The sequence below is a fragment of the Gallus gallus genome, chromosome 13 (genome assembly GCF_016699485.2).
Source record: "Gallus gallus isolate bGalGal1 chromosome 13, bGalGal1.mat.broiler.GRCg7b, whole genome shotgun sequence".
Classification (NCBI taxonomy): Eukaryota; Metazoa; Chordata; class Aves; order Galliformes; family Phasianidae; genus Gallus; species Gallus gallus.
Genome location: NC_052544.1, coordinates 12,773,146 through 12,794,653, shown reverse-complemented (window position 1 = coordinate 12,794,653; position 21,508 = coordinate 12,773,146). Strand labels below are relative to the sequence as shown.

The 21,508-nt window shown below is 55.0% G+C and overlaps 1 protein-coding gene and 1 long non-coding RNA gene across 5 annotated transcripts; one reads left to right on the top strand and one right to left on the bottom strand.

The window, feature by feature from the left end:
- Positions 1 to 1,906: 1,906 nt before the first annotated feature.
- On the bottom strand, positions 1,907 to 8,015 carry ARSI (arylsulfatase family member I). Of its 2 annotated transcripts, XR_005839628.2 has the most exons (3): positions 6,842 to 8,015; positions 3,178 to 5,555; positions 1,907 to 3,101 (listed from the first exon to the last, which is right to left on the bottom strand). XR_005839628.2 is itself a non-coding variant. In XM_004944946.5 (2 exons), the coding sequence occupies exons 1-2, from the start codon at positions 7,159 to 7,161 to the stop codon at positions 4,151 to 4,153; spliced, it is 1,725 nt and encodes a 574-aa protein (XP_004945003.2). In that variant the 5' UTR covers positions 7,162 to 8,015; the 3' UTR covers positions 1,907 to 4,150. The 2 variants fall into 2 exon arrangements, 1 of the variants encoding a protein (XP_004945003.2); XM_004944946.5 differs by having other exon boundaries at positions 1,907 to 5,555.
- On the top strand, positions 7,280 to 21,383 carry LOC121106738. 3 transcript variants are annotated; one of them, XR_006931402.1, is made up of 3 exons: positions 7,280 to 8,305; positions 8,562 to 8,696; positions 19,001 to 21,383. It is a non-coding gene; the product is annotated as an uncharacterized LOC121106738 (long non-coding RNA). The 3 variants fall into 3 exon arrangements; XR_006931401.1 differs by lacking the exon at positions 19,001 to 21,383 and adding an exon at positions 9,479 to 10,493; XR_005839629.2 differs by lacking the exon at positions 19,001 to 21,383 and having other exon boundaries at positions 8,562 to 10,493.
- The last annotated feature ends 125 nt before the right edge of the window (positions 21,384 to 21,508 follow it).

Below are 21,508 nucleotides of genomic sequence, written 5' to 3'. Positions count from 1 at the left end.
GGAGAGAGGGAGAGAAGAAAGGAGGTGGAAGTGGAGGAGGACAGCAAGTGGTGGAGTGAGGAAGAGGAGGGGGAGGAAGAGAAAGGCCTAATGGCTTTTCCATTAATTGCACCATTACCTGCTTTCATCCCCACACCAGGCGGTGAGGGCAGGGGCCCAATTCCCACCCATGGGTGGGGCACGGCCATGGGGTCCCCAGTGGTAGTGGGAACAGCACTCGCCCCGATGCCTCTGTGCTGGCATTGGTGCTGCTGTCCTCAGTGGGAGTTTTTGTCTCCGAGCTGACTGATGGGTGCTGCGTCCCCATATCTGAAACCTCTTTTCCCACCCCGAAATCTGCTCCTTCACAGCTCGTGGTGGATGCAGCCACCAGCAGTGCTTGGGTCTGGCCACCTGATGGAGACCTTCATCCCCTTCTCTCCATTACCCGCCTGCCTTTCCCCAAATGCCTCCATGCACGTCCCTCAGCTCCATATGCAGATATTTCCTTTCTGCAGCCTGGCGCGGGCTCCCCAGTTCCTGCCCAAGGAAGGATGCTCTGACTCAGGATTGCACACCAAGCCCCAAATGCATAGGATAGGCAGCTGTCCAAGGGGCTCAGGAGGACCCGGTGTATCCCAGAAGGGCTGCAGCACGGCCACCCGCCAGCACGGGGCTTGTATGGGCTGACAGAGCCTGCAGCCGTGTCTCACAGTCATGGCAAGCACGGCTGTGAGTTACATATTGCAGGGATCCCAAAATTACTGGGACAGTTTCACACACAAGCTGGGGTCTGGGGGATGCTCAGTTGCTGTCCTCCAGGAAGCTGAATTCTCGGTTATTTTTAGGTGAGGATTATAAATACCTGGGTAAGGCGAGCAGATTTACATTTAAGGTTGTGTTTGCAAATGGCAAACGGTCTGTGGGCCCCAGCACTTGTGCCAGCAGCAACACAGAAACTGCTTTTGGTGAGATGGGAGGGCCCAGGGCCACCTTTTCCCTAATCCCAGGGTCTGGGATGAGATGCAGCCCCTCGTCTGTGCTTCTCCCTAGAATGAGGTGCCCAGGGTGTCCTTCTGTCCTCCCAGGTGGCAGTTTGCTGGGAGATGTCCACCCTCTTTCCTGCTGCTTGCCTGACCCGTCACATCTCCATCAGCATCTCCATAGCTGTCTCCTTCCCAACTTGACCCTCATCCCTATTCCATCCCATCTCTAATGCCATCTCCATCCCATCACATCCCCTTTCCCATCCTCATCCCAGTTCCCATCTCCATCCTCATCTCTTTCCCACCTCCATTCCCATCTCCAATCCCATCTCCATCTCCTTCCAACCTCCAGTCGTGTCTCTGTTCTATTCCATCCTATCCCATCCAACACCATCTCCATCCTCTCTCATCACCATCTTCATCCCCATTCCTAACCTCAAACCCATTTCCATCCCCTTCCCTATGCCAATCCTCAGCCGTATCCCACTCCATCCCCTGCCCAGCCCTCCACAGGGCCGTATTGTGCCCTATCTCCCAGCCTGGGGCTCACAGCACTCTCCCGAGAGTGGGACAGCGAGCTCTTGGCTTCCCTATGTAAACAGATCTCCGTGCTGCAGCATCACGGCAAGGCGAAGTGCTCTCGAAAGCCACTTCAGCAGCATCTCGCTCATCGGCTGCATTAACCCTCTCCCACCTGGAGCCCATGAGCTCTCCCAGGGGGGACGAGTGGTGTGAAAACACATGATTTTGGCACGTCGCTGCGTGTCTCTCCTTGGTCCAAAGCTGCACTGCTGGATCCAGACCAACTGGGACCATTCGTGAGCGGTGGTGGGACAGGGGACAGGCTCTGCATTCTCCAACACCCAGAGGCATCTCAGCCCACTCTTCCTCTTTTCAGGAACCAACGCTTCTCCCCCCCCAATCTTTTCCTCCTTCTAGAATTCAGAATGCTTTATATTTATTTATTTATTTGTTTTTAAAGAGAGAATCCAGACCCCAAACTCTGGATAGACTGACTGTGCAAAACCAGCACTGGCCCCAGAGATGAGCGCTGGAGATGAGGCGAGACGGGCGTTTTCAAGGCGATCTTATTGAAACCGTTGGGAGAAAACATCAAACACGTTTTCATGGAAATTTCCATTTTTGAAAAAATAATTAAAAAAAAAAAAAAAAAGAAATAAAGGAAGGGCTAAACTTGGACGCGTTTATATAAATATGGAAATGAAAACTGCTCCACACGCCTTGCCACGGCCAGCCCCGCTCCTTCTGCCCACCCCAGGATCTCAGGTGGGTCTCAGCCCACGTGCCGATGTGTGGATGTGGCACTGAGGGACAAGGCTTACTGGGCAATAAGGGTGACAGCAGGACGGTTGGATGCGATGATCTCAGAGGTCTTTTCCAACCTTAATGATCGTGTGGTTCTCAGCATCCTCCTGCCTTAGATTTGGCAACCACTCGCCAAGAGGCTTGGCCAAATGGCAGATGATGGGTGAAGAGCTGGGTTCCCCCAACGGAGCACCTTGCTGGATGAGCCACGAATGGAGACGGGGCATTAGGGGATGGGAAGGAGCTGAGTGCCCTATGGGTCCTGTCCTGGAGGGCATCACAGGGGACGTGCCCTTGGGCCAGCAGTGTGGTGGTGGGTGGATGGAGCAGCAGGGTCAGGTGTGCCAACAACAAAGCCCCAGCACTGCAAACTCCTTCCCATCTCTACAAGAAGAAGCCCTCCTGCAGGATGCCTCGCTGTCAGCTCTTTTTTTTTCCTCTTTGTTTCTACAGAAAATCCCAATTCCCCCAAATAATCCAGCTAAGAGTAAAAAAAAAAAGAACACAAACGTGTCATTGCATTCTCTTCCCATCCCCGTCCCTCTCACACACAGGGCTTGAAAGCGCATTGAAAGGTATTCAGTGTGCGCGCTGCCAATTGTCACATCTTTCAATGACAGATTTTAAATGAATGTTATTTTGCAAAGGAAAGAGAGGGGGGGGGGGGGGAAAGGGGAAAAAAAAAAAAAGCCCACACTGCTCATCCAAGAGCTGACAAGTCCTAACGGGCCTCATTTTCCAGAGACAAAAATAACTATTTTCAAAATTCACAGCAGGGCCTTCGCCTACACGCGCTGCACCAAGAGAAACCTGTGGGGAGAAATGTAAAACACATTGTGTAAATGGAAATGCACCGTGCATCCAAAATGCTTTTAAAGCTATTTACCCTCTTTCATCCGCGCCAGCTCCCATCAGAGCGCACGGCCGCGGGGAGCGCGGGGGCACAGCGCTGTGTCCGTGGCGAGGGGACGTGGTGGCACCTCCTGCCCACCTGCAGGAAAGGGGAGGGTGAAGGGATGCCCCTCCCCGTGACCCCGGGGCTCCACGTCCTGCAGTGATGGAGCAGGTCTTCCTGAGGTCTTCTGTCTGTCCTGGGCTTGGTTGTAGGATGAACAGAGAGGAACTTAGGGGTGCCTCCAGCTGTGCAGCCGTGGGATCCAACCAGACAGAGCTGGGGATGAACTACTGGGGACCTTTGAGGCAAAGCTGCCTCCCATGCATAGGGCTGTCCAGAACCCTTTGTCCTCTGCATGCATCAGGGCACTGCTTCCAACCGTGTCCTTACAGGCACAGCTCCAGGGCTGCTCCTGGCCGCCCCAAGCCAGCACAGAGGAAAAGCCATGGCCAAAGGTGAGGGCCTCATCACACCAAGGCTGAGTCCACAGCCAGGAAGCCATCCTTCTATAGGGAAGTATAATGGGCAACTGCCATTGTCTTGGATTTGGGGAAGCCCTCGAGTTCCTAGATCAAGAGCAAACCAAGCAGCTGCTCAGCAGCATGTAGCAAGTCAGCAACACATATCTACAGAGAGACACCAAGGGAAAAAATGCAGCCAGAGCAGCTGAAGCTGGCCAGGTGCTCCGCACCCCCAACCTCGTGCTGCCATGGCCAACGCTCACAGCCTGCATGGTCCTCAAGAAGAACGTGTCTGGTTCTGAAGGGGCTGTGCACAGCCATGAGCCTGCATTGCCCATCCCTGCTGGTCTGTCTGCCCTCTCTGTGGCTGCTGGTCCAGCCGAGAGCAGAAGTGTTCGGGGTGAGCCCCCGTCCATCCCTCCCTCTCCCTCCATCCCACCCCATAGCGCTGCCATCTCTATCTCCACCCTGGCCAGGCTGCGTCAGTGCTGGGGACGCTCCGCTCAGATGCGGTTGGACATGAGCCTGGTGTTCAGCTTGCGGAAGAAGGAGCGCAGTTTGCAGATCTTGCACTTCTTCTTCTTGCCCTGACTCTTGGGGGGGTCCCCACCACCACCTTCCCACTCCTCCACCTCGTCCTCGCTGGCCCAAGGCCCCCAGGCACCTCCGTTGAAGTCGGGGTGGGCGCGGGGGTTCTCGGCGGGGTAGCGCACAGGGATGGCTGTCCTGTTGTAGTGCACCAGGCGGGTCAGCAGAGCTCGGACGACGTCGGGGCGCTGCTCCGAGAGGTCGTAGCGCTCGTAGGGGTCGGCAGTGATGTTGAAGAGCCACACGGATTTTCTCAAGCCGTCGGTCAGCCGCTCCAGGTTCCACCAGCTGCCCGGGAAGTTGGTCAGCGTCTGCGGGGGGATCCAGTCGCTGTAACCCGGGTCCCCTGTGAGGAGCTTCCACTCCCCGACGCGAATGGAGGCCTGCACGGCCGTGTTCCAGATACCGAAGCCGTCCTCCAAGGAGCCGTACTTGGCGTGGTTGTAGAGGGGGTCAATGTTATGCAGGATTTCAGTTCGCGGTGACTCCTTCCCCTCGCTGATGGCAGGCCAGACGTTGTAGCCATCCAGGCCTGGGACGTTGCTCAGGTTGCCCCTGGCCAGACTCACCAGGGTCGGGTACCAGTCCGTGATGTGCACCAGTGCCCAGCTGGTCCGTCGCTTGCGCTTGATCAAAGGACTGTGGACAAAACCGATGCCACGCACACCCCCTTCCCAATACGTCCCTTTGCGGCCCCGTAGCGGCCAGTTGCTTCCCCCGGAGAACGTCTGCCCACCATTGTCCGTGGAGAAGACAATCACACTGTTGTCATAATAACCATACTTCTTGAGGGCCCAGGTGATGTTCTTCACCGCCTCATCCATGCACGTCACCATGGCCGCGTATTTGCGGCGAGCGACGTTGCCCATGGAGCGGTAGCGGTAGATGTACTCCTTGGGCGACTGCAGCGGAGTGTGCACTGCCTGGAAGGCCACGTAGATGAAGATGGGCTCCTTGGGGCTGTGGGATGCCAGGATCTTGCTGACGCGCTGAGCATAGAGGAAGGTGGAGTACTTCCCACTCTGGTCCCACGCCACGTTCTCCCCTTCATGCAGGTCATAGCCGCAGACTCCCGGCCCGTCACAGTTATCGTAGGTGTAGTAGTCCACGTTGCCCGTCAGGGAGCCCAGGAAGGTGTCGAAGCCCCTGCGGGTGGGCAGGCACTCCTTCTTGTAGAAGCCGAGGTGCCACTTGCCCACCATGTGCGTGGAGTAGCCGGCTTCCTGCAGCTTCTGGGGCAGGGTGACCTGGTCGAGGGGCAGGCAGTTGGGCTGCCGGGGGCGGATGATGGAGTGCTGCAGCCCTGTGTGGATCTGGTACCTGTGGGAAAGAGCCAAATCGGTGGTGATGAGAGTCCCGGGTGGGACGTGGTGGCAGTTTGTGTTCTGGAGACCCCAGTAATGCGCAGCTCTCTGTGTCACCCAGCCCAATGCCATGGAGCAAGCTCTGTGCCAGATACAGGGAGCTCCTTATCATAGAATCACAGAAGGGTGCTGGCTCAGGAAGGAGGTGGCTCCATGTGCTCCTCTGCTTTTCCCCATGGAGCCCTATGGTTGGAATAGTGCTCAAAGATGAGTCCAACTATCAACCCACCACCCCCACCGTGCCCATAACCACATCCCTCAGTGCCACATCTCCACGGTTCTCAAACACCTCAAGGGACGGTGACCCCCCACCTCCCTGGGCAGCTGTGCCACTGCATCACTGCTCCTTCTGAGAAGAAATGTTTCCTAATAGCCAACCTGAACTTCCCCTGGTGCAATTTGAGGCCTGAGTGCAGATGTATCCTCATCCTCTTTTGCATGCCCCAGAGATGCCTGAGCTCCCTCTGGAGCCACCAGGAGAGAGGAGAGAGGGTTTTGCCTGGACCCCACTGAGCTCCACCACCCCTGGCAGTAGGTGACCACATCCATAGCCACCACCTCAACAAGGGATGCTGATTAATCTGCCTCCTACGGAAAGTGCTGGGAAATCATACCATGGCAGGGAAACCATCCCAGTTCTATTCCAGGGAAAGCCCCAAAAGTCCCAGGAGGCTGAAGAGCCCATGACCAGGAGACCAGAGTGTGCCCAATAGGATGGAGCAGCCTCCCACCCACCCTGCCCTGCTCAATGCAGTACTGAGTGAGCAGCAGGAAAAGCGTGGCCCAAGGGAGAGCTAGCAGTGCAGGGGAGCATCCTTCCACCCGACAGCCCAGCGGCCAATTCCCATGTGAGAAGAAACCAACCCAAAGTCTGCAGTGTCATCCACACGGAGACACCTCACCCCACCACCAGAGGACCTCACGGGCAGGGACTGCCTTTTCCCACAGTGACTTTGGTTGCCCAAGAACATTTTCACTGCTGGTGACCTGCCACGTCCTATTACAAAACCACGCAAAAACCAACTCTTTACCCAACAGTGCCAGGAAGACTCTTTCCTCCAGAGGATCTCCAGCACAGAATCACAGAATAACCCAAGCGGGAAGGGATCCATCAGGAGTCCAACTCCAGCAGTGATATCTACCAATATATTGGGATGTCTGCCTTGCGACGAGCGGGGCTTGAGCCTCGCAGAGCTATAGGAGAGGAGAGGTCCCGTATAGGAATGAGCTATGGGGGCTTACCGGCCGGTGATCAGCTGGCTGCGGGACGGCGTGCAGATGGGCTGGATGTAGTAGTTCTCCAGCTTCACACCCTCAGCTGCCAACCTGTCCAAGGTGGGCGTCTGGATGTCAGAGCCGTGGTACCCGACGTCGTGGTAGCCCTGGTCATCAGTCAGGATGAAGATGATGTGCGGCGGGCGGGCGAAGGCAGGAGGCAGTGATTTCTCCATGGGACCCGTGGGCACGTCGGCCACCAAGCCAGGCTTCATCCAGTCCCAGGATAAATAGCCGAAGCTGAGCAGGCTGACCAGCGAGAAGCCGGTGAGGGCGTACACAGCCATCCCGGAGCGGTGTGCGCTGCCCACAGAGCGACCTACAGCCCCGGCATCACAGTGACACGTGGGGGTGTTCCCTCCTCGGACGGCCCCCAGCTTAGGGGACGGCGGGTGGGAGTCTTGCAGGACGAGCTCCCATCGAGGCACACTCACACGCACACAAAGAGCCCGGCGCGGCGGGGCTGCGTTGCGATCAGTCAAAAGAAAACAAGCATCGCGCCGCTCCAATCAAACGCACACGCACGGCTTTCCTGGCCTCGCGCGGTGCTTAGGAACAGCCCCGGAGCAACTCGACGGGTGCTACGAGCACTCTTTGGCTCCTCAACGCGCCTCTCTTTTTTTTTTTCCCCTTTCCCTGTTATTTCTTTCCAAAGCAGCACAGAAAACCCACTCCGCTGTGAGCGGCCGCCTTCCCCTCCGCCCCAGCGCCGTGTTGGCTCAGGATGAGCCGATCCTTTTACTTCCACTCCCGCAGAAGAGGGTGCTAAAGTTCAAGCCCAGCGGCGCCGCGCTCCCGTCCTCACCCTTTGGGGAACAGCCGCTGTGTCCTTTTCTCACCGTCCTCTCCCGAAGAATTTCTCGACCAGCCCACACCACCATGGCTTTTTTTTCCCCCTCCTTTTCTCTTCTCTTCTCTTCTCTTTTCTTTTCTTTTCTTTTCTTTTCTTTTCTTTTCTTTTCTTTTCTTTTCTTTTCTTTTCTTTTCTTTTCTTTTCTTTCCTTCTCTCTTTTCCCAAAGTCTTTCCCGGTCTGGAAACTCAGCGCTGTGGGGAGGGCAGAAGGGCTGCGCAGAGACGCATAGGGGGTGAGGGGAGGGGGACGCAGCCTCCGAGGGACGCTGTGAGTCCACACATCTGCCCGGACCGCGGGCGCAGCGTCCAGGTTTATGGGGAGCCGCAAGCTCGGCCCCTCCCCGTTCGCTCAGCGACTCCGGGAAAAAGCTGGGAAAACCCAAAGCGTGCGGGGTCCTAAGCGGGGCTGCCCGCCTCTCCACGGCACGGCCCCTGCGGTGCGATGCTCAGCCCCGACCCGCAGCCCCCAGCACCCATCCGGCCCCATGCGGGTAGCGAGAGGGCGAAGGAGAGCTGCAGAAACTTGTTGGGACGTCTCCAGTGTTAAGCAGGCCACTGCAGGGCGTGCTGATAATTGTGTATGTATGTGTATGATGGGATGGGGACTGCTGCGCCCGTTTTGTACGTGGGGAAACTGAGGTATAGAGGGACTGTGACTGCCATGGTCGCAGCCAGCCCAGGGCAGGGATTGGTGTAAAATAGGGGTCCCTGCCCATATAAAAAGTGCTGATCTGGTCATAGGGTGCTGGGACAAGGGGTCACATTGTTTCCTCGGGGCTTTGGGGGAGTCTTGGGAGAGCTGAGACAGACGCTGTTGTGTAATTCCTTTTGCAGGGTCTGCATCCATGAGGGATCAGGACAGCACTGTGCATGGCACGCACCTCTCTCCTCAACCTTCCTTACGGCAGGACTTGGCACAGGACAGGGGGCTTGGAAGCACACACTGCTCACAGCACACAGCAGATCCAGGTGAGCATTTCGGAACCATTATGTCCCCTGTGTGGACGGGAACAGAGGGCTCCCAACACACAGTGCAACCCAGCATGTCCCCCCAACGCATGCACCCCCCGTGTCTGACTTTAGGATTGCAGGGCTGCAGTGGCAGAGGCTCAGTGTGGGCTTTGGGATGGCTCTGCAGAGTGTTAGCTCTGAGGAGCAGCTGAGCCAGATGGCTCCCCTTTGTGGGGCCCCCTGTCCTGTCCCCTTCCATCTGAGCCCCCCCCCCCCCCATGCCCTCCCTTCCACTCCCCTCTGTGGGCCCCCCACTCACTCCTCCCTCCCCCAGGCTTCCCTCTGCCAGGTCCCTCCACCATCCCCGCATCCTCTCCCCTGGGCCTCCCCCTGCTGTGTTCCCCTGGGCTTGGCTCTCTCGGCCCCTCCACATCCCCTCCCCTGCATACCCCTTTCCTTGGGCTCTCCTCCTCCGCATCACCTCCCTGGGCTGTCCCCACATTCTCTGCCCCAAACACTGTCCTCTCCCCCGTGCCCATAACCCTCCCAACCCACGTCTCCCAACCACCCCACATTAGGCATGCTGGGGCACCGAAGTGGGGATGTTTGGCACTTGGCTGTGCCTTTCCCTGCAACCCTTCAGCAAGGTTTGATTAATCCCAGGGGGTTCATCAGTTCATCTTTCTTTCCTTCTGCTGCTCCTCTCCTCCCTTCTCCACTCCCCTTTGCACTGCTCTCCTCCCGCACGTCTCTCCGCTCTCCCCTGAATTCCTCAGCTTCAAATAATTCCCTCTTTGTAGAAAACAACTGGACTTGATGGAAGGGTGCTGCTCAGGAAGGAAGTGTTCCCACACACCTCTAAGATCCCTGAGTCCAACCCCAACCCATCCCACTGACTGCATCCCTCAGTGCCACATCTCCATACCCCTTGAACACCTCCAGGCAGAGTGACCCCCCGGCTCCCTGGGCAGCCTGTGTCAGATTTTCTTAACACCCAACGTGCATAAATGGTGCCCTCAGAGCAGTCCTGCTGGGATGGCTGGAGACAGGAGATGGGAGCAGCTGGGAAGGAGGAGGAAGAGGAAGAAATGAGAGCTCTAAGGTTCAGGTCGGGACGATTGCAGCTGGCAGCGACGCTGCTCTGGGGGTGATTAATGCATCACAAGGTCCACACATGGAAAAAGTGCTCAGGGCCTGTAGCCACCCCTCTCACTGCTGGGAATTCACGGCAGTCACTTGCCCGGTCTCGCTCCCAGATGTCTCAAGGGCTGGGAGCTTCCTTGGAGAGCTCCAGCATTGCACAACAGGGAGGATTCCCCTGGCAGCCCGCCTGGCTGCAGCTGCTGATGTTGGCATTCTCGGTCCAAGCCCTCAGCCGCTTCGGTCCTGCATCTGCCCAGGTGGTTCTGCCAGCCCACAGCAACGGGGAACCCTGCGGGGTGAGAGCTGAAGGGCTGGCAGCATCGCAGCATGCACAGCATCCCCCAGCTCTGCCCACCGGACCGAGCGCTTCCATGCGCCTACGGACGCTCTCCAGTTGAGACCATACTTCTACAGCAGCAATGGGTGAAGCGACCAAACAAAGGTTTCAGGGACTCCTTTTGGTGCTTTCCAGCCCGGAGCAGTCCATGGGATGCTCTCCAGCCATCAGCACAAGGCGGTGAGCACTGACCGATGCCCCTGCAGCCGGCACAGCAGCTCACATTTGCACAGCTGCTTCTCTAACCAAATATTTGAATATTAGCTCTTTTTTTAATTTTTTCGTTATTAATTTAATGTGGCCCGGGGCAAGAATTAAAATAATCACAGCCCTTCCTGCTTTCTCTCCCCACCACCTCCAGCTCCGGCCGCACTTGTGTTTGGGCTCCAAGAGCATTTGCTGCACACCGGGTTATGCAAACAGCTCTCTGCATACTTCTCAGCGGCCGTGATTTACCATAAGGGCCACACAGCAAAGTTTAAAACTAAGCCTCAAATCTCCTTTTTTTTCCCCCCTTTTTTCTCCCCCCCCCCCCCCCCCCTTTTCTTTAATTTTTAACCCTTTTCAGAGCTGGAGCCCCCTCAGCCCTCAATACCGCCTTTCTCTCGCCGTCAATGGGGCATTATGAGCAGGGGAATTATTGAAAGCAGAACTCCCAGGCTGCACAATGGGAGCTCTGTGCAAGGCAAATATTGCACAATCTGTTTGCACGCCGCGGGCTCGTTGCCCTGCCCCCTCGGCAGCCCCACTCCCGGCTCACGCCTCAGCCTCCGGACAGCCAAAACGGGACCTCAGACAGAGAAATAGGAAAGGTTTTAACAAGTCCCCTCTCTCTTCCTTCAGAGCAAGAGACATCTGACCCGACGGGGGCAGTGGGGGCCTTGCAAATCACAGCGCCTCACTCCCGGCTCTCAGATGTTTAAGGGTTTCCGCTCTCTGCAGCCAACGTGTGATGCGTTGGCTTTTTTTTCCCCTTTATTGGCGTGATGAAAGAGCTGAGGCAAGTCTGGAAAAGGAGCACGCGGTCCTGAGAAAGGAGAGAGCTTGTTATTTTGTCTAGAGGGGGAGAAGGGATCACAGGGCGGTGTGGGGCTGAGTTGAGTTGAAAGCAGCGCTCTCCTGTGAGCTGCTCTGCAAAGGGAAAAGCTCAGAGGCGCTCCGCTGCTGGGAGAGGGGCGTCAACAGAGCTTCCGAACGCACCATCCTTTGCTCCCTGGAAGCTGGAATCGAGGGAGGAGAAAACAGCAAATTGACATTGACTCCTGCTTATGCAACCCTCATCGTTGCCCGAACAGCAAGGGTGGTTACAGCAGCGGGGAGCAGCGTGCTATCGGGGCAGGGCGCAGTCCCCGCAGCACAGCAGCAGTCCCTCTGGCAGGAGCTCAGCAGCACCGCTGGATGTTGTTCAAATGGCCCTTTCCAATACCCTGCCCGTGCTTCTGCCAGTTGCTCAGTTGAAAATAATCATCATTATCATAAAAACGCACTTAGAGGCCATCGCACAATATTAGAGCCTTCTCTAATGTAAACCATCGCCTCTCACAGCGCATGCCGGGCTTGGCCGGGGTTTGTTCCTAATGCTGCTGCTCCCCTTGCTCCTCTCCCGGCCGCCTGGCACCACCAAAACAAGTAAAATCCTTACATAAGAATCAGCTTGTCTCAGGGTAAGGAATTCTTCTTCTGTTCTTCAGCCCCGGTGATACATCTCAATGACTGCAGGTTCTCTTCTGAAATCAGTTAAACATTCCTGCTCACATCTCTTTTCCTCCGGCAGACCCCAACCCATCGGCCCCACTCCCTCACAGTATCCCTCCCTTCTCCCAGCTCTGTGCACTGCTGCTCGTCGCCTTCTCCTTCCCTCCCCTCTGTAATGACTGGCATGCTCACACTGAAGAGCTGATGAGCTGGATAGGAGCCTATGGGTTTGGTGTGGCTCCTTCCTTCCATGCCTTACAGCAAGCTTTCCACTCCACTTGGCTGCTCTCCCTCCTGCCCCAGGCATGGATTTCCAGACCCCAAATCCAGCCCTGCACAAGCCAGGCTCTCCCTTGTAGCCCATGATGGTGCTGGAGATGTCCCAACTGACACGACTTGGAGATGTCCCACCCACACATCACTGTGGGCGCATGGTGCAAGGGCAGCAGGCTTTGAAGGAGGGATGGGTTATGGGTAAGGAACCCACCTGCATAGGGCAGCTTTGGTTGGGAAGGAGGATGCTGTGGGTAGGTGGTTTGTGCCTTGTCCCATCCATTCTCCTGGTTAAAGTTCCTTGGGTGGATTTTGCTTTGACCTTCATCCTGCCAGAAGGTCAAACTTCATTTACAATAACACCAATAATAATGACAAACAGCAGTTCCCTGGCCTCCGAACCCCTTTGAAGCAGAGAAGGACCCAAAGGGGCAGAAGGAAAGATTTAAGCATTTAACATAGCTGCTTTCTGGCCCTGCTGCAGTGTGACCCTGGCACCGATTTCCCCCACCTATTGGTTTTGGACTCCCCACCCTCATTCCTGAGGCAGATTTTCACAGGACACGCAGCAGCCCCCAACTCCTCAAAGCATGCAGGGCGCAGGCATCGCCTCCAGCCTCACCCAGCTCCATGAAAAGGCACAATTCTTCCCTGCACCGCCTGGGCACGGATGCAGCCCCACCTACTGCAGTGCCACGCTCCCTCCCACGGCTGCGGGCACCCCCAGCTCCCTCCAGCCCTTTCCATCCTTCCCTCCAAGTGCAGCCTCTTCAAAGAGCTGCGTTCTGGCTGGCAGGGATGCAAGGTCCAGCAGCGAGATGCCTTCCTAACACACGGGAAAGGAGGGGCATAAAATCCCCACACTCCCCCAGCTTGGCACAAGTGCTTGCAGCGCACAAGGAGCCCTTTCTTGCTCAGGGATTGCCTGCTTGTTTATAGCCCTGGCCCAGATCAGAGCAAGGAAAACACACCTGTGTGCGCCAGCAGGGCTTGCACCTGCGAGCCACGAGGGGAGCGGTGCCTGTTTGCCCAGGATGTGTTTTCATCGTGCCCTACTTCTCCCCATAGCACCATGAGCTGCTTTCTGCTAAGGGCTGCTGTAGGTTCTGCTTGCTGGAAGCATGTTGGAATAGGCAAAGAGCCCAATTAGGCACTGCACTGCTCTATACAAAAGGTATCAATAACCCAGCAGAAGAGCTGAGAGCTCGCTCTCGCTGGAGATGCCAAGAGCGCAAATTGCCTGCTTGTAAGAGAAAGGCTTAATTTCCATAGAACATGACAGATTAAAGTGAGAGTGGGTGGGTCCATTCTATTATTCATCAAGCACTCCCCGCTAGCAGGAGGTGCCATGCTGTTGCTTTGAAGTTTCTTCGAAGACACGGGGTGCCCAGGGCCGTCCTGTTGGGGTGGAAGGCACAGTACGCAGAGATGGAGCTCCCCCCGCCCCGGCACTGCGACGCAGCCGCCCTGCTGAGGATGATGATTCCCAGGCATGAGTCAGAGCAGAAGGTCCTCATTGAAACCCGGAGACCTGGCAGAGCTCTGGACCCTGACCAAGGGATTGCTGTGCTGCGGTGTTAGCCATGCCCGAAGGCCAGCAGAGCTTCCTCTCTCATCGCTGTGCGGTGAGCTCTGTCAGCCCGGAGCGCATTCTGGAGGTTGGATTCCTCCCTCCTGAATGGGAAACAGAGCAAAACAATGAGGAGAAAACCAAGTTTCCATCAGCTGTGTTTCTCAGGGAGCGTTTCACTCGAGTGGAAAGCTCGAGGAGTGATTCTTCGGCACTTCTCATTTGCAGCTAAACCCTGCAAGAGGAGGAGGTTTGGGCACCGTAAGGATGTCTGTGGGGCAGCCCCCTGGTGCAGCAGGGTGGGGGAGGCGTTTTTAACCCCATGCGGGCAGCAGGGAAAGCACCCGTGTGTCCAGCACAGAGCAGCGGTGACCGAGCAGAAGGCAGTGAACCCAACCGTGGTGGGCTGCCACCGTTAAGGGGACGAAGGGATACATCATCTCCTGCACTGCTGCAGGCAGAAAACCCTCATTATTAGCCCTTGGCTATGTTTTCCTGAACATTCCTACTAGAAACAAATCCCTTCTTGGGCTGTAGGCGCGGGATCTGCAACGCTGTGCCCGTATCTCCATCCCACCCGTTGCCACTGGGGGTTTTCTGCTCCCCGTCACGTGCAGGGCGGTTGTCGGGAGGCTGAGAGTACCTATATCAATGCTGCAGAGGGTGATTCATTGTGATCTGCAGTAATCCTGAAGCTATACAAGATCGCTAATAATAGGGCTTCGAAAGCGACACGTTAGTCGAGATAAAAACCGCCCGGAGCCAAACCCAATCCTATAAATAAAAAGGTAAAGCCCATACTCAGCTCCCAGGAACGAGAGCAGAGGGTGCAGTTCAGCCCAGGATCTGAGACTGGGGTTGGGATCCTGCCCCAGGACAGCACACAGGGGACAGGCAGATGCCCTCTGTTGGTTCTGGAGCGGGCAGAACGGCAGCCCCGCCGCCGCTGAGGCCTCGAAAATCTCTTTGCCATTAACACCGTGTGCTGCAATGGAGCGCGGCGCTGACACGGCCAAAGTCAACAAGAACTTTGCAGGGATTTTAGTGGTGTCGGGGGCAGCTTCACGGCTGGAGCCAGCTGAGGATTTACTGTCACCGTTTGCACCGAGGACTGTAAAACTCAGCGTGTCGCAACTCGGTCGTTAAGGTTGGCTGTAGGCTTTCAAGGTTCTGCCTTGCGAAGAGCGTTGCTCCTCTCTTTCATCCCTACGGCTCTGCCCGCAGACCGGGGCGATGTTTTCTTCCCTGGGGAAGCCTTTATAGTGCATCCAGGGCACAGGTTGGGGAAGGAGTGGGTCTGCCCCACCTCTGCCCACTTCCCCACCGCGGCTCCAGGGAGGCTCAAAGGAGCCCTTCTTAGTTTTTTGTCCAAACAAATCGCGCGGCGTTTCACACCGACCACTTTAAACGAAACCAGACTGTTTAGTCCAAGTGATTACTCATAAGCAGCATCTAATTACTTCTAGTATTTGAAGAGAAAATAAAAATCTCCTTGGAGTATACACTGCAGCTTCGAGGAGAGCCCATGCCCCTGAATGCACGTCCTCCTTCCCTATCACAGCCATACAGCGTTGCACCCCATGTCCCTGCAATGCCTGGTCCCCACGCACACCCCAAAGCTCCCAGGGGTGTGATTGGCCCCTTTTCCATCTGAGCAAATGCTCCTGATGTACTCAATCGGTGCATGCACTGGTGCAATTCTCCCTCCTGCTACACCCTCCTGGTGCATGCACTGCTGCAGATCATCTCCCTCCCTCCTGCTATACCCTACTGGTACACACACCGGTGCACGCACCAGAGTGAGATCCAACCACACACTGTGGGAAAGCAGCTGATCCCAGTGACACAGTGAGCTCCCACCCAGCAGCAGATAGGATGAGGGCTGCCCTCCTGTCTGGTGCTCTGCAGGCGTTTCCAGCCCAGCATTGGATGGGGTTAGGAGGGAGCTGGCTGGAGATCAGCGCCGGAGATGTCATCAAGCCCACACCCGCTGCCCCGGCCTCCTGGGGTGGTGGAGGATGAGATTTAGCCTTGGAAGCAACCCAGAGCACTTTAATCTTCTGTCTCAGATGTTGCCTCGGGTGGCTGCTGTAAAAGCAGAAATGCAGAGATGGCTGTGCAAGAAGCCCCCTATCTGTGTTGCTCACTTGGGGATGCCTTGGATGGAAGTCAGGAGAGGAGACAGAGGTGGGCAATGGAACTGCTGCTTCCCCCATGGAAGGCCACAGGGGCTGGGATCTGCCCTGGGCTGCCCATGGGGACAAAACACTATGGGAATCCCAAGCACAGGGGCTTTGCAGGATGCACCTGGGATGAGCACCTGGACAGCAGGAGCTTGAAAGGGATGTATGGAGCAACTTCCAGCTCCAAGGCCACAGCCAGCAGCAGGTCAGCAGCACGGGTGGGCACTGTGGGAACAGAAAGGCCATTGCCTCCTCCCTGAGCACCTTCTCTTCCTCCCTCTCCTCTTTTCCCTTCGTCCAAAGGCAGGGTGCGTCCCCAAGCCCCAGCAGCCAGGAGGAGCAGGGCAGCATTGCTTTGCCTTTGGACATTTACTGAGCTCTCTGTTTTTCCAGAATTACTCTGAAACGTGGGATTTGCATTAGACCACCAATAGGGAGCAAGGGTGAGGTTTCTTTCCTTGCCTGCTGCAGCAATGGTTGGGAATTCTCCCCTCTTTTGGCAATGGGAACACGTTGCTGATGCCAGCACCAATGCTAACTGAAACCAGGTGGAAAAAAACTCCTCAGCTTCCCAGCACCAGGCTCCCATTTCCAGCCAGCGAAGCCTCCAGCAAGGATTTCCAAGAGCCTCTGGTCACCCGAGGGCAGCTCGGTCCCCAATGGGCCGTGTCCTGTCTGAGATGGGGACATCTCTGCTTTGTCCAAAGCCACCACCGCGCAATGGGACTCTGTCACCCTCTTGTGGCTACAGGGGCTGATGTTGGCTGGAAATGTCCCACCCAATTCCCAACCCACTCAGATCTCAGAGAGGAAATCAAAGGCGGAGGGAGGCTCACTCGGCTCTATCTGAAAGCCATTGTGATGATGTCCAAGTTTCTAAAGAAACTTGGATAAAACCCCAGAGATTAACAACAGCTCAGGGCTTTTCTGCATACTGGAGTTCTGTCCGCTTCCAAGAGAAACATATATATGTGCTTCGGTGGAATCTCTGTGTACATTTTTTGGCTCAGTGGCCACAATAAATCCCTTTACTGCAATAACCCTCGAGCAAGATAAGGCAAGGATCTCTCTGCAGTTCCCCAGGAGAGGCTGGAGATGGCTGTCCGACCCGTGTGTATGTGTTGTTCCTGCACGAAACTGGAGCTTTTCAGGTACACAGAAATCCATCTGGACAACGCAGATGGAGGCAGCATGGGGTACATCCCAACGGAGCTGCTCCCCACCCCACGCTGCTCCCTCCATCCCCTCCTTTTCCTGCCGCACGGCTTTTGACATGAGTTAAAGCAGCAGAGGAATGCCTGGCGGGGGAAAAATAATCCCCCAAAGCTCCGGCTTCAGGAACGCAAACACAGCCCCTGTCCCACTCCTTCCAGGTAGAGCTGCTGCAATCTGGGTAAACACAGTGGGGCTGCCCCCAGTGTTGGTGTTGGCTGCACTCACCTCGGGGCTGCCAGGGCTTTCAGCGGGGCTATGCTTACAGCTGGCCCTGAGCAGGGCTGGGAGGGGGGAGTTCATCCTAACAGCCCTTCTGCTCTCTCCATCGACATAGATCTGAGAGAGAAACGAGGAATTCTATGGTTTACTGCTGCCGTGCCAGTAGGCACACAAGCAGTTGGATACACCCAGTGATGTATTTCCCATCTAGATTGTGAAGATTAAGCATATTGCAACCAAATTTTAATGCCACGTCTTCTGCTCATTAGAGTTCTCAAATCTGTTCTTCCAGCTACACAGACTAAAAGGCTGCTTTATATTCTGTAGGTTTAGAGGTGACTTTTTTTTCCACAATTAATTAGTTTGAAGCTAACAGGGCTGGGTCTATTGGTTCCAGTAATGGAGCCATTGGGATATGCGTAGATACAGATCTATTTTTTCACTTCTGAACTGCTGTTTCTCATCTGGCAGTGACTGAGTCAATATTATTTGATGTCGGTCTGCTTGCTTAGGCGGAACGACCCGACCATCCCCAGCAAACCCCAGCAGCAGGAGACCACATCACAGCCCCTGGGTTTGGCTCTGCATTCCCATCCCAGCAGCACGGCCATGGGGCCAAGGGACAGGCATGGGGACACGGCCCAGATCCCCAAAGGGACCACAGGTGAAGCTGGAGCTGGTGAGGATGGCTCTGCTGTGCCGATCCCATTCCTGGGGACAGAGTTCCTGCACCCTGCGTAGAAATCCTATAAATGCAATGTGGGAATGTGGCGTAATGTATAATCCCTCTGTAACCAAAGGCAGCCTGGAGTAGATGTTGCAGTGGGCTCAGCTTTGCCTTCACAAGTGTGGCTGGTTAGTTAGCTAATGTTACTTGGACAGCCAGATCCTGGAGGGCACCTGCTGCTGGTGGATGCCTAAAATGACCCTAATTGTGTTTGGGAAGCGGGAGGCAGAGAGTTGCTTGAGCGAGGCCGAGCCACAGCGGAGCCATGTACACAAAACAATGCCATGATTCATCTGAGATTGCCATAACCCATCACATTTCATCAGGATGCTGTGGCATTTAAAATGGCATTTCCTCCCATCTGTTGTGCATTAGCAGACAAAGAAAAGGAGGAGGGGGAAGAGAACGGCTGAACAAGAGAGGGGAAAAACGGGATTCTGGAGTGAGGCTGTTCCTGTGGCAGCTCCTCGTGAAGCTGTGGGTTGAGGCAGGGGAACTCACTGCAGACCCTCAGCCCCACGCTGCCCCAGCTCCAGCCCACGCTGCTCCCCCGGGCACACAGCGAGGGATGCTGATGGTCTGGGTGACTCAAAGCCTCGCAGTGCAGCACCTGGCAACCCACTGTGCACACAGAGCTGAGCAATGCTGGCTGAGGGCTGGTAAATCGGGGGCAGGAGGAAAGCAAGTCCCCCAAGCCCACCGCTGTGCTCATTTCCTCTTCTCCTCTTCTGACTTCTCACTGCCTCCTCTCTTCCCTCTCTGATTTTGCCTTGGAAATAAGAACCTCTTTCCCCATCCCAACTTCTCCCTTCTCAGCACCTCCTTCCCTCTCACCCTTTCACTCCTGTGCTCTCGCCTTCTCTCCCCCCTGTCCCTTTGCAGATCCCTGCCCTCCTCCTTCCACCCCCATCCATCTCTCGTACACTCCCCTCATCCTGCTCCATCCCCATTTGCCCGCAGGAACATCCCAGCAGAAGAATACCAGAAGAGCCATGGAACAGCTGCCCTAGAGATGCTGTGTGAAGCACCCTGATGATCTTGCCTATAATGAGGGTCAGATTCATGGTTGGGGCCAGCAATCTGATGCTAAGACCCACCAGAGTCACCTGCTGGCCGTGACAATGCTCCTGTTCCCAGACAGACAACCCACCCCTTGGATCTGGCAGATGCAGGATGAGCAGTTGGAGGCAGAAACTTCTTCGGTCAAACAACTGGGACTACTCAGTATCCTGACCCCATAGATTCTGTATCCCTACAGATCCAGACCCCATAGATGCTGTATACTACGCCAGCATCCCTAAGGATCACAATGGCTCTTTGCTTTGTTTCATGCTGCCTTCATTCCCCAAAGCAGCAATAGGCAGAATCAGCCCCATGCCTGAAAATTGCACCCAGCTTAGCAGCACCAGATAAAAATGCCCATGCATGGCAGAGGATATGTTCCTCAGGGCTACATCACAATAATGCTTCAGACTTGTAAGTGGACAAATACATAAAAAACGATACTTGTAGCTTCATGAACAGAGAGCAGAGAAGTGTCCCTGCAAGCCCAAGGGTCCAGCAGACGTGCTTAGAGACTGTTAGCTTCCATAGGGCACAGAGAAGGAATGACGGCGCTGTGCAGCTGCTAGCAGCTCCCCAAGCCCGGGTTTGGCCAGGGCACAAACAGTCATTCAGAATGGAATAGGTGTGGATAAGTTTTACCCCAAGCAATAAGCAAATAGCATGTGAAAGTGGCAGCAAGCAAAGCTCTCAGTGAGGCTGAGGGCACGGGAGCGGGCTGTGTGGTTATTAGCAGACTGAGCTGGCTACTAAATCACAGCCATGTTATCCCCTGTCTGGATTTGACACTTCTTCCTCCGATCTATTCGTGACTCAGTGTCTTGGCATGGAAAACGCATACCCAAGAGGTTAGCTTCTGAAATCCACCAGGGACATTTCACCTTCCTAAAATAAAGAGTGGGCAAAATACTTCCAACGTCCCTCCAAATAAAAAAAAAGGCAGAAAAAAGAAATCACTCCTTAATAAACGTACGGTGTTGGGTCTCAGCTGGCTTCGGGCTGAGGTCAATTTTCCTATTTATAATCATGCAGCTGTTTGCTGACTGAATAACTGTATTTATTATTTGGCATGTTTACCAAACGCCTCAAATACCTTCTCTACCTGTAATTGTGGTACAGAGTATATATATATTTTTTTCAGATTAGTTCATTCAAGTGGCTTGTGTTATTACCAGGCCCTGCACCGTGGTTTCCTAAGGGTATTCATGGCTTGAAGGTATAAAACTTTGGACTTGGGTGACCCTGCACTGTAGCAGACACTTGAGGAACAAATGGAGTGTGTTTTTAAAGTCGTTTGTCCGCGGGCACTCCAGGCTTTAACATTAAGAAACGTGTAGATGTGGTACTTAGGGACACAGTTTAGCAGGCAGTAGGTGGACAGTTGGACTGGATGGCCTCAGAGGTCTTTTCCAAACTTAATGATTCTACGATCCTATACTCTACTTGCCTTTCTTCTAGAAGCACCTTCTGAACATGTTTTCTCTCCATCTACGTTCAACTCTATCTTCTTCCTTTCCACATTCTACTGGAATTGACCAAAACCAAATCCAACCCCTTTTTCATGTGGCATTAGTTGGGAGAGCTTTGTTGCCTTGGAGAGCTCCTCTTCTTTCTGCCCAAAGCATGGGCACTCCTTCCTTCATCAGTACAATCTTGTGTACCATGGAGTATGCAGAGGTAGAGGTGGAAGGGGTTGGGTTGGTTTTCCCATCTCCAGAGGCCCCTGAAGTCATCTTCTCCAGGCATTTGCTCCAGGCTGCATTAGCTCTATATGCTCTGTCCTCGTCAGTCCACCATGGGACTCATGCTTCAGGGCTTTCTGCCCCACCACGCTTTCCTTACCTATTTCTTCCCCTCCTTAGCTGGAGAATTGGGTCTCCAAAGCAGATGCTGGCTGATAAGCCTCATGCCTTTGTGCGAGGTCATCCCGGAGCAAGGGGACGCTGTCCTGGTCAGCCACAGCATTACCCTTGCAGGGATGCCTCAGCCACATTTAGAGTGAGCTTCAATGACCGCCTGTGCTGGGGAGGTCACCCCTTGAAATGCCTAGCCATGTCTGTGCTTCATTTACAGGAGCTGTAAACCTGCCACCTGGCTGGTGGCTTTATTGCTTTGGATGTTGCTGGTGTCAAAGAAATTTGGTGCAGGAGCCAGCTGGAGCACAGTCAGTTTTATATTTAATCTTCGCTATAAACGCAAATAAAGGTTCTGTATTTTGAGTGAGTGACAGACACACCATGGTCATTATTAAACCTTCTAAAAATAAACCTCTGCCGAAGTGACAGGAGCCAGATTTTTCCTGGAGAGTATCAGCATGGGGAGGGGGGTAACAGGGCAGCCCTTCTGCCATGTAGCCTGCCTCCAACAGCTGCACTGCGTCAGGAGCTCCTTCTTCTCATTGTTTGC